This window comes from Fukomys damarensis, unplaced genomic scaffold (genome assembly GCF_012274545.1).
Source record: "Fukomys damarensis isolate Sample0158 unplaced genomic scaffold, DMR_v1.0_HiC HiC_scaffold_16, whole genome shotgun sequence".
In the NCBI taxonomy this organism is placed as follows: domain Eukaryota; kingdom Metazoa; phylum Chordata; class Mammalia; order Rodentia; family Bathyergidae; genus Fukomys; species Fukomys damarensis.
The window spans coordinates 12,119,508-12,131,493 of NW_022900928.1; the positions used below are offsets into that span (position 1 = coordinate 12,119,508).

The 11,986-nt window shown below is 45.3% G+C and overlaps 1 protein-coding gene across 3 annotated transcripts; it reads left to right on the plus strand.

Annotated features, from left to right (window-relative positions):
- Positions 1-5,921: 5,921 nt before the first annotated feature.
- On the plus strand, positions 5,922-11,382 carry LOC104856031 (serum amyloid A-3 protein). Of its 3 annotated transcripts, none has more exons than XM_019206228.2 (4): positions 5,922-6,071; positions 6,669-6,763; positions 10,473-10,611; positions 10,988-11,382. In XM_019206228.2, the coding sequence occupies exons 2-4, from the start codon at positions 6,673-6,675 to the stop codon at positions 11,124-11,126; spliced, it is 369 nt and encodes a 122-aa protein (XP_019061773.1). In that variant the 5' UTR covers positions 5,922-6,071; positions 6,669-6,672; the 3' UTR covers positions 11,127-11,382. The 3 variants fall into 3 exon arrangements, with proteins under 3 accessions (XP_019061773.1, XP_019061774.1, XP_019061775.1); XM_019206229.2 differs by having other exon boundaries at positions 5,925-6,057; XM_019206230.1 differs by having other exon boundaries at positions 6,069-6,151.
- The last annotated feature ends 604 nt before the right edge of the window (positions 11,383-11,986 follow it).

An 11,986-nucleotide genomic window follows, 5' to 3' on the forward strand; every position in this document is an offset into this window, starting at 1 on the left:
TTTTTTTTTTTTTTTTTTGGTACTGGAGATCAACTCAGGACGTTATGCTTGTGAGGCAGGTGGCAGCACCACTGAGTTAAATCCCTGGCCCTGTTTTTTGTTTTTTACTTTTAAAAAAAAATTTTTTTTTTTTCATATCAGGGATCAAGTTTGGGAACTTGTGCTTGTGAGGCAGGTGGCGGCGCCACTGAGCTATATCCCCAGCCCGTTTTTAAATTTTTAATAGTATGAATGAATTTTTAATAGTATGAATAGCGTTCTCCTCTTCCACTTAAATTACTTGTAAGAGGAAAAAAGACTCTTAAGCCTCTCAAGCAACCTTGCCACACGTGACTATCAGACAACAGTTACTAACTTATCGTTCAGACCCACTTATTTCTTTTTATTTATTTATTTTTTGGTACCAGGGATCGAACTCAGACCTTTGCGCTTGTGAGGCAGGCACCAGAACCACAGGCCCCAGAACCACTGAGCAAAATCCCCAGCCCCGACCCACTTATTTTTGAGAGTGAAAGCAGGTGCTATTATAGATGGATGAGCTAGGTAGAAATATTATAGGCAGTTAGATCGAGCCAGGTCCTCCAGAGGGTCAGGGGAAAGGTGAAATTACTACAGAGGCAACCAGAGACACATCAGCTGAAAATGGGGCCTCAAGATAAAGACAAGATGACCAGACCTGATCACTTCCTCAAAGAACAAACACAGGGCCTAATGAAGCCTAGTTAAACATCAACCACCCTAAGGGTGACCAGAGACCCCTGGACCCACCACTTCCTAGGAGAATCTTTGTTCTTTCCATCCATGCTTGCTACGTGTCTTGTTTTCCAACTGGACCGCTATTACCGAACTGACTGCAATTGTAACCTTATCATGGCTGTGGCCCATGTTGTACCCTCGTGGGATCACCCTACAAAACTCCTCTGTAAAGCGGGGTCCTGGGCTACCCACTCGGGACCACTCCTACCCCTCAGAAGCTTTCCTATCAATAAATATCTTCCTACTCTTAGCCCCTGTGGTTCATAGGACTCATTCTTTGATTTCTAGAGAACAAGAGCTCAGTATATCATACAGTTAGCAGGTTAGAAGATATCATATTTCATATTTCATCTCCACTATATTTCGTGTAACAGGGCCACTATTAGTATTTAAGCTGAGACAATAGGCCCCAACAGGAACTACCTTATGCAAACCAGAACACATGGTCTTTTATGGGAGCCACTGGGAAAAGTTCAGAAGGCCTACAGACTCTGATATCTTTCTTTATTTGGAAGAAAATAGCAGCTGCTATTATTGCTAGTTGTTCTAAGCATGGCACTGCACAGAACTGTGTGTCCTTTCCCAGAAGCAGAGTACATGAAATAATAAGGGAACATTCAATGAATGCTTGTAAAGTTCCTTGTGAAGAATTCCTCCTGCTATCTAAAAATTGTATTTCCTTCTTTTCTAATATTTTTGCCAAATAAGATAATGACTTGCATCGGTGAAAAGTGGGGAGTAGCTTTCCAGCATTGAATTGTCCCAAGGGAGTAAAATAAATGTGACAGGGGATTGTTACTGGCCGCTTACACTCATTTGCTCAGGTTCCCCTGCTCACCGCTGACCAAATCAGAAGGGAGAAAGAATTTATTCGAAGCTAGCTGTGAGGAGGTGGAGGGGCCCACCTGCCCCAAATCACCATCTCCCCACTTACAGGAGGGCAAGGGTCTTTGGAGTAAGGAACAGAAGGGCCAGGGATGTGGCCCAGAGGGGCCACGCCTGCCTGGCAAGGCACAAGGTCCTCAGTTTGGTTCCTGATACTGAGACAGAAACAAATAAACCAAAAGGGACAGAAGAGAGGGTCGCACAGAGAGGATACTGATCTCCACACTTGCTTTATCACTTCCAGCCATCTTCACTGATCCTGCTTCTTTCTTGTGGGAAACAAAGCAGGCTCCAGGCCTCCTGAGGCTGGCATTGGCATATTTGGTCACTTCTTTTGGGCTAATGAGAGGTGAGGGCTGTTGCTACCTGTCCAGCAGGAAGAACTTTGGAATTCTATTTCACAGTGCTAGGTGCAATTCAGTCTCAAACTTCTGGTTTCTCTTTGTTTGTACTACAGCTACCTTTGATAAAATCAACATGCCAATCCTGTATGAGATGGACACAAAAACAGGCACTTCAGTGCCCTCAGAAGGGGGAGAGTTGTAACTGGCGCTGTAAAATAAACTCCAGCCCTCCTCTGGCTGAGCACATAGCCCATCCCTCGACCCTATGGCCCCAAAGAAGGGGCAGAATATGCAGAGGCCAGGCCAAGGAGGTCAGGAGCCTGGTTTGCTTTCCACAAACAATAAGAGGATAAGCTGAAGATGGCTCACAGGGCCTGGCTTCTCTGACACAGCCTTAAGATGTCATGTGCCCCTGTGCACCTGATATAATTTGATACATTTACAGGGAAAATTTTGTATTAGCACAGTCAATTTATTGTTATTTGTGCCTTTTAAATGGGTTGTGCAGGTGGGGGTTGCTTTTTTGAACAAGTTTGGTGTGGCCAACATCTGGCGGCCTTCTGTTTGTACTGACAAGTGACCAAGTCATCCTGCCTAGCACTTGCACTCAAAATGGAGTCAATCAGGGAAGGCACAGCCGGAAACCTACTTTTCCATACACCATGGAGACACTCACTGCAGGGCTTGGCCTCCTCACCACAATCCTCCTCTGGATTACTGATTGAGGACAAACTCCATCTCCTTCCTAGTCGTTATTCATCCTCCAACATCTCTGTTATCAAAGTCTCCATGATTTGCTTGCATTGGTCCTGGAGATAACTTCGTTAGCATCTCCAGGATCTCCAGTGCAGTGCCTACTTCCTCTTTTCCCAGCAGATTTTCCAGGCAAAAAAGCTGATCTCCACACTTGCTTTATCGCTTCCAACCATCTTATTCCCTGGGCTGTCCCTTTCCTGCCCTACTGTTTTCTCAGCCTTCCAGCATAGAGTCCCATTGTGAGAAGGACCATGTCTAGTGTCTTCTCTCATATCTCTGCCATGTTATACACACATCATTTTATTAAAATCAGCTAAGTTCGATATCCTCAGTAGCACGGGAACTAGCAGATAGAATCAACAACTGGGATCTCATCTTACTAAAAAGCTTCTGTACTTCAAAAGAAACCATCAGCAGAACTAAGAGACAATCTACTATGTGGGAAAAAATTTTTACCAGCTGTTCCTCAGACAAAGGACTATTATCAAGGATATATAAAGAACTCAAAACAATCAGTCCCCCCAAATATAAAGACCTGATTCAAAAATGGGCATCCGAAATGAACAGACATTTCTCAGACAAAGAAGTAAAAGCAGCAAGAAAATATTTGAAAAAATGTTCCACATCACTGGTCATTCGAGAGATGCAGATGAAAACAACACTGAGATTCCACCTCACCCCACAAAGAATGGCTGCTATCAAGAAATCACACAATAACAAATGTTGGCGGGGTCGTGGGGAGAAAGGAACCCTCCTCCATTGTTGGTGGGAGTGCAGACTAGTGCAACCACTATGGAAATCAATATAGAGATACCTCAAAGAGCTTGGACTGGAGGTTCCATTTGACCCAGCCATCCCTCTGCTGGGTATCTTTCCAAGAGAACTAAAAGAATCATATCACAGAGAAGTATGTGCACCCATGGTTATAGCGGCACAGTTTGTAATAGCTAAATCTTGGAAACAGCCTATTTGCCCATCCGTTGGAAACTGGATAAAGAAGTTGTGGTTTTTCTATAAAATGGAATATTACTCAGCCATAAAGAATGAGAAAATAGATTCATTCATAGGAAAATGGATACATATTGAAGATATACTCCTAAGTGAAATAAATAAGTCACACATGTGTAAATACCAAATAGTTTCCCTGGTGTGAATAATCTGCAATCATGCATAAGATTCTAAAAAGATTACTGACATTTAGAAATGGGAAGAAAGGAGCTAAAGGTGTAGGGAAGGTGGGATGGGTAGGGGAAGAACAAAAAGGGAAAAGAAAAAAATGTGAGAGAATGAAAAGATGAAAATAAAGTGTTTGCAGATGGGGAGGGGAGGAGGGGGTGAAGGGAGGGCAGAGGTAAGGGGAAAAAATGAGAATCAAGACTTGCCATGTAGAGGTACATGATCCCAACAATGAATGCAACTGTACTGTATCCCTAAAATATACCAATAAACTCAATAAAAGTAAAAAAAAAATCAGCTAAGTTCGGTAGAAATTAACAGGCAGTCAGACAGGACTAGGCCCTTAAGGGAGTCAGTACTGAAGATGAGAACACATCACAACTGTAGTTGGAGGTACAGCCATTGAAAGCCAGGCCTCAAGGTAAAGAGGGAATGACCAGGCCTCATGTCTGCCTGAGGGATAAACAATAACTTGAGATTGAACTGCAATTGGTATCACTTGGTCCAGATAGACATCAGTCACCCAAGTGGGTGACCAGATCATCCAGACCCAGGCGTCCAGGTGGATGACCAGAGCACACAGACATATCCTTCCCAAAACTTCCTTTCTTCTTTCCATGTACGCTAGATACGTGTCTTGCTTCTCTACTGGATCACTATTGGCTGTACTCCTCATCATATAGATTGACTGTGACTTGAGTCAGAATATACCAAACTGTGACTTTGCTCAATAAATTATTCCTGGCAAAGGGCCTTGGTAGTAACCCACTTCTGGGATCCCTCCTGTCTGTCAGGAGCTACTTCTCTCAACAAAAATTTCCAACTTTATTTATTTATTTTTTTGTTTTTTGAGACAAGGTCTCACTATGTAGTTGAGACTGACCTGAAATTCACTATGTAGCCCAGGCTGATCTTGAACTCACAGTGATCCTCCTGCCTCAGCCTCCCGAGTGCTGGGATTACAGGCATGCGCCACCAGGGCCAGCTCAAAAAAATTTCCTACTTTAGGGCCAGGAACTTAGCTCAGTGGTTCTGCCACCTGCCTTGCAAGTGCAAGGACCCTAGTTTGATCCCTGGTGCCATAAAACAAAATAACAAAAAACAAACAAACAAAAATTTCCTACTCTTAAACTCCTTTGTTCTTTGCATTCCTTTTTTTCATTTTAGAGGACACAAACTCAGCACCTCTGAAATCTAGCAGGTTGAATATTTCTTCTCTAGCAATAACTACCTCTGTAAGGAAACCCAATAATCTGAATATTTCTCTTTTGGATGAAGGTTGGGGATGGGGCAGCACCTATGAAATTTCCTCCCAAAGTGATGTCACTAAGCTCACAGACAAACAACAGCTCTTTAACAAGTGATCCTTAACACAGACCCTTCCAGCACTCTTCCCTACCCCCCCAGTTCCCTCTGTGTCTTCCCAGGTCTGCTATTCTGACAGTTCAGCAGCTCGTGGGCCAGTTTCTGCTCATCTGGACACAAGCATTTCTGCAGGGCGGGAAGCAAATTTCTATACTATTATTCAACTGGCCTAGACTGTAGCAGCTGCCAACTGCAACCGGCCACGTGACCGTGGACACACTGGCCACAGATCCACTTGGGTGTGGAGGACTCCTCTTCCCAAAGCTGGGTCCCTTCACACAGGCACTGGCAGCTGTGTTTTCTGAGTTGTCCGTCTGCTTTTCCAACCACCCTGGCCTGAGGACCCAGCTTCATTCCGAGCTGCCCCTTGGGTGGAGTTAGCTCAGCCACCTCACATGCGCAGGGTTTTCACGTTCTTTACACAAGTAAACCTCTTATTTCAATATTGATCAGCCTTTCCAGAAAATCGTCAGCACAAAATTGTGCAGAACAAGAGAAAGTTTCCCAATCAAGAATAAGACGGGAAAAGGGAAGAAAATGCTAACTTGCTCTATGCATGAAAGTTTCCAAATTGCACAATCTGGGAAAATTAGATCGTAGTGAAGAAAAGCCCCAAAGTCTGGATGCTGTGTTCCAGCCAAAGAGGAATTGCGCAAGAGGGAAGAGAGGTCGGCCTCCGGAGCAAGGTGTCAGTAGATATAGCACCGGCCACATCTGCCCAGAGGCATCACCGGCACTCAGCTTCTCCAGCCCTCAGCAGGACACACAGCCCCAGGTCACTCTTCGGAGGTCCTCTCTGCAGCAGCATTCTGCTCTTGGGCTGCATCTCAGTTCTTCCTCCGCCCTTCCTGTGTCTCCTCTTCTGATGAGTACATTTGCCAGATGGGAACACTTTTCTTTTCAGTACCGGGGATTAAACTCGGGACCTTGTGTGTGAGGGGCAGGCAGGGCGCCACTGAGCTGAATCCCTGGCACAGATGTGAATACTTTTGGGGAGAGATTTTGTTGTTTGCTTCTGTGTGGCTTCAGGGATAGGTAGAGCAGGAGTTCTACAGATATTTATTCAGGTTTTAAACTTATGTTGCAGAAAGGTACAAAAGTCAGAGAATCTCTGAATGTCTCTTCCAAAGCTTCCTCTACAGGGTTGATAAGGAAAGATTAAAATAAAAACTAATAGTCCACCCTGTGAGATCTCAGACTCTGGGATTCTAATGAGGTGAATGAAAATCCACAGTTAGGCCCTCTGAAATCCTGGCTCCATGTTAACACACAGGAGTTTGGGTATAAAATTGAGGGAGGCTTATTTTCAGAAGGCTCGGATGGGCCAACGTTGCCAAATGCAAAACCAGACGTGTAACACCCTTTGTTGTCTGCCCGACTCTGCAGCACGATGAAGCTTTCCACTGGACTCTTTCTCTGCCTTCTGGTCCTGGCCGTTGAGGGCCAAAGTTGGACGTCATTCATCAGGCAAGCCGGGCAAGGTAAGGGCCTACGGGGATGGGCAGGAGGCCACACCTGGGTGTACCAAGGGTTCAGCTGAGCAGATACCAATCCCAACCAGCAAAGGCGCTAGTGAAGCCGTGAGTGGATAGACCAGGAGCATGGTCTTTTTTCTTCTCTTTCTCGGTTCTGGGGATCAACTCAGGACCTTGTGCTTCAGAGGCAGGTGGCAGCACCATTGAGCTAAGAACCCGGCCCTGAGCATGGTCTGTTTAATACCATGGTTTTTATAATAGCAATTCTCTGTGATTTTCTAGCCACCTCTGACGCTCTTCGAGGGAGGATTCCCTGACCTGAGACCACATGAAGTTCGTGTGGCCACTTCCTAGCAAGTGCGGGAGAGATTAGGACTCAGGTGTCAGTTCTCTTAATACAAATGGGACACTGCTGCCCCCTCCTCGCCCCTGTGCCACATCGGGACAGCTCATTTCTGTGTCCCTGGTGTAACCACGAAGGGGGTGAATTAAAAAGCAGAATCCACTGCTCTTTCCTAGGAAGCTGAGCACAGCGGAGACAGCCCCCAATCCACATAGTAGCAGTAACAATCTTCATTAGCTGGAGCTTTTACTATGCACTACAGCTTTCAGAACTGAATGAATGAGTTTTTGTCCTTTCCTCCTGGGAGGTGGCACCCTAGAGAAACTGAGGCACAGAGAGCTTACAGAGACCCAACAAAGGTTCAGAGGAAAGCAGATTTAACCCAGGTAGGCTTGCTTCTCAGAATTTTCTACACTGCTTCCAAACCGAGAGTGCGGGATTTGTGGACACACGAAATGAGAAATGGCCAGTGGCCATGATGGGATGCTCTTGGAAGGCAACTCCTCTCCTCCGTCTGTGATGGGGGACACAGTGACTTCGAGCGATGAAAGCTCTCTTGGACCTGAGATATGGCCAGGAATCAACAGTAAGGGAAATGTACCCCTCAGCCATAGTGACAAGATTTTGTCTTCAAAATACAGCATTTAAACTCTCAGGCATTGGGGCTGGGGCGGTTGTTCAATGGCAGCGTGCTTGCCTGGCATGTGGGAGGCTTTGGGTGCAAAATCAGATGGTGCTAATATCTGTGGTGGCTCTCAATGGTTGTCTTTAGGATCAGTTGCTGATCCTTTGTAAATTCTCACACACACACACTGCGCTATCAATATCTTTCATTCCTTAATGTCATTCCAAGGGTGGTCCTGGGACCACTTGCACGAGAATAACCAGGGTCCAGGGATGACTTGTGAAATGAGGCTGACACTGTCCACTCCCTCTCTGCACTGAATTACAGTCTGGGAGGCTGGAGCCTACAAATCCGGCCTTAACCAAACACCCGGTTCATTTTTATGCATAGTAAGTAAAGGCTGGGAACAGCTACCTCACAGACGAATTATATACGCCATGTCTAGAACTATATATTAGGTTTTCTCCCCTTTCTCGTCCACTTAAACATTTAAAATTCATCCCTTGACTGCTTTGAGAGTGAGGGGAAACAATTTTCTAGAGATTTGCAATCCAGACTACTCAACCTTGGGATTTGCTCAGCTTCTGGAATCCTGCTAAACCCTTCACTTAGAGACTGTTCACTTTCCAAATGTCTTTTATCAAAGAGACCAGCTAACCCCTCAGCACCACACCAAGCTGGAGAGTGGATGAGGGAGAATATTTGGTGTATCCAGGTGCTTCCTATGAAGGAACCAAGTGTTCTTTGAACCAGAGATGGGAAAGCCCTGACACTTTCCTCTCTCCTCTGAACTGAAGGCTTTTGCAGGAGTAGCTGACAGATGCCTCCTCACAGACCTAAGCTTCTGATAAAACTGCTGGTTGACCGTCAGTCCCAACATTCGATGTTTGGCAAGCGGCAGAGATTTGCTAAAGGCAGTTGTTCCAGGCTCTTCCGTGTTTCTGCTGGCCAAGAAACACGCTGTTTTGAGCATTACAGTGGACAGTCAGTCAACTCAGTTGAGACTTTGCTAAAGGCTTTCCTTCAGCATTGACTTAAAGAATGATGGACTCAGAATTACATAGCTCCTGGCTATGCTACCATTAGCTCTGCCTTGCGCTGTGACTATCAACTTTCAGAAGGAGGCAGGCACTGATAGTGAGCTCACGTTTGACCTCGTCTGCTTTTTCTGAGGTATTTTGTATATTTCAGCAGCAAAGCGAAACTGCATCTGCAGCTTTATCCCTGTTTCTTATAAGGGAAGAGCCTCTATACAATTGGATACATTTTGGCTTTTCCTCATTGTGAATTTGAATCCTTTTCTATTTCTATAACAATTTATAAACATTTAAAAAATGTAAAAATTCATTTAACGCTAGCACAGTTTAGTTCCAGTTCTTTATTTTTTCTCACCCTTTGTAAGAACCTGAAGAGCTGAGTGATCACTGAGCACCTGTAATATTCCAGACATTGTTTGGATATTTTCTCAGTTCTTCTGCAAAACCCCTGGGGTTTTATGCCCCTCCATTTTACCCGGGAGGTCAGGGAAGTTTTGGACCTGGGGGGTCAGTTGCCCTTATTCTGACTCTGATTATCCAGTTTATGTAAATTCCCCTTAGAGAACACATTTTTATCACCCTTTGATTGAATTCTTTAAAAAGTGTAATTATTAATGTATGTTACTCTACATATTCAGGGGTCCCACTGTGACGTCCCCATACATAAGTCTATGATGTTTTGACCATATCCACCCTCCCGTATCCCCTCACCCTCCGTCCTCTTCCTGGTCCCCTCCTGCTTGCCCGGTAGTCTCTCTCCTGCTCTGAGGTCTTTTGTTTGTTTGTGTCACGCATGAGAGAAGACATGCGGTACTTGTCTTTTCTGTGTCTGGTTTATCCTGCTGACTGACTTCTGACAGCTGTCCAGGCTCAGAAATATACCCTGGGCCCTCGGATGTCCTCAGAACAGGATCGTTCTTACTCTACCGGTGAGGGAGCAGTTCTCCCACTGACTGCATTGGGCCTGGAGCCCCCTCACACTCCTGTGTGCTCTTCCTGGGTCGGAAGGTTCTCTGGATCTTTCTACACAGAGGACGGATTGGTCAGCTTTCCAGGCACGGAGACAAATTGCCTGACAGGCACGACTTAAAGGAAGAGAGGTGTATTTTGGTTCACGGTTTCAGTCCATGGTCGTCTGGCTCCAAGGAGAACATCATGGTGGAAGGTGTGGTGGAGCAAAACTGCTAAACTCATGGTGACAAGGAAGTAGAGCACAGGTGAAGAGGAGAGTGAGAAATGTACCTTCCAAATGTGCGCAGCCCCAGTCACCCAGCTGTTCATACTGGCTCCGCGTCCTCACCACGTACGCCACTGTTTTCATCAGCCACAGAGCCATCTAATGATGAGCATAGCGCCCCAGTGATCCAATTCCCCTCCTGGAGCCTCTGAATCCAGACATTGACAAGGTTACCTGACACAGAGGATCCTTGCAGGTTGAAATATCCCGTAAAGAGCATCTCCCCTCTTCTTTACAGGCATCTCACACAGTCAAAAACAAAGTAGCAACAAAAGTAACACGGAAGCAAATGGAACAAAACTTGTACTCAGTGTGACTTTCTTAGCATTAACCCAGGGAGATCAAAAGGAAAGGAATATTTCTTTATCTCTGTGGCTTTTGTCAAAGGCTGAGGTCTGCAATCAGTCGTACACAACTGTTTATTCCCATTTTGCCAAGGCCTGGTCCTCTTCATCATTCTCTTTCTTCCCCAGGGACTAAAGACATGTGGCGAGCCTACCGGGACATGAGAGAGGCCAATTACAAAAACTCAGACAAGTACTTCCACGCTCGAGGAAACTACGATGCTGCCCGAAGGGGACCTGGAGGTGCCTGGGCTGCCAAAGTGATCAGGTATCGCAGGTCCTTGGGGTGCCGTGCCTGGGCCAGCAGCGCGGGAGAGCCTCGGACGGCCGACAGGCCTCCTTCCTGGGGAGGCACTGCCTGTGGAGCCTGGGCTTCCTCCTCCCTCTGCCAAGCTTTCTCTGTGCTTAGTGCTGGGCCTGACGGTCTGCGCGGAATTCATGACTGCTCGCCCTCCCTGTCCGGTGCTGTCCATCCCGTGGACAGATGGGCTGGCACGGGTGCAGACAGAGTCAGTAACTTGCCCTCTTCTTCCTTGGTGTCCCGGGGCTCCTTTCTGCACCCTCCTGGGGAAGCGGGAGTCAAGAGAGTGGGGCTGTTGCTTATCAGCCTACTGATTAATCTCCTCTGTCTGCCTGGATTGCAGTGACGCCAGGGAGGGAATTCAGAGATTAACGGGCCACGGAGCAGAAGACTCGAGGGCCGACCAGTTTGCCAATGAATGGGGCCGGAGTGGCAAAGACCCCAACTACTTCCGGCCTGCAGGTCTGCCCAGCAAGTACTGAGCTTTCTCCTTGCTCTGCTCTCAAGAAAATGCAGCTGTGGGGCTGGGAAGTTAGCTCACCGGTGCCACCGCCTGCCTTGCTTGGGAGTGCAAGGTCTGAAATTCGATCCCCAGTACTAAAAAAAAAAAAAAAAAAAAAAATCCAGCTGTGAACTCCTGAGGGCTGGGACATTTGTTGAACTACTTGCTTAATTTGATTTCCCTAGTACATAACATAGATCACACAAAAATGTTCAATAAATGTTTGTGAAATTCAATTTGTTGTTGTAATCTGGGAAGAGGATATGACATTCTTACTGGGAACATGGGCCACGTGCATGATCAATAAATATGATTGTTTTTAATTTATTTTTTTACAAAAAGAGATCAGACACAAGTTACAAAATAGAAATTGGAGGTAAGATTACCTGTCCATCCATGTACTGCAACCTGGACCAACATATGCCTATATTATATATTCCATAAAGTGGGAATGATAAGAGAATGTTTTGGCAATTGAAACAATATTTGAAGCTAAATAAAAATTTTATAAATGTTGAAAACATACAACTCACGAATACCAAAACAAAATTCAAACTACGAATTATCCCATAATTGTTTTGAAATTTTTATTGTTCTCACAAAATAGCATACATAGAAGGTTGCCTATATTATATATTCCATAAAGTGGGAATGATAAGAGAATGTTTTGGCAATTGAAACAATATTTGAAGCTAAATAAAAATTTTATAAATGTTGAAAACATACAACTCACGAATACCAAAACAAAATTCAAACTACGAATTATCCCATAATTGTTTTGAAATTTTTATTGTTCTCACAAAATAGCATACATAGAAGGTTTGATAGACAAATTTATAA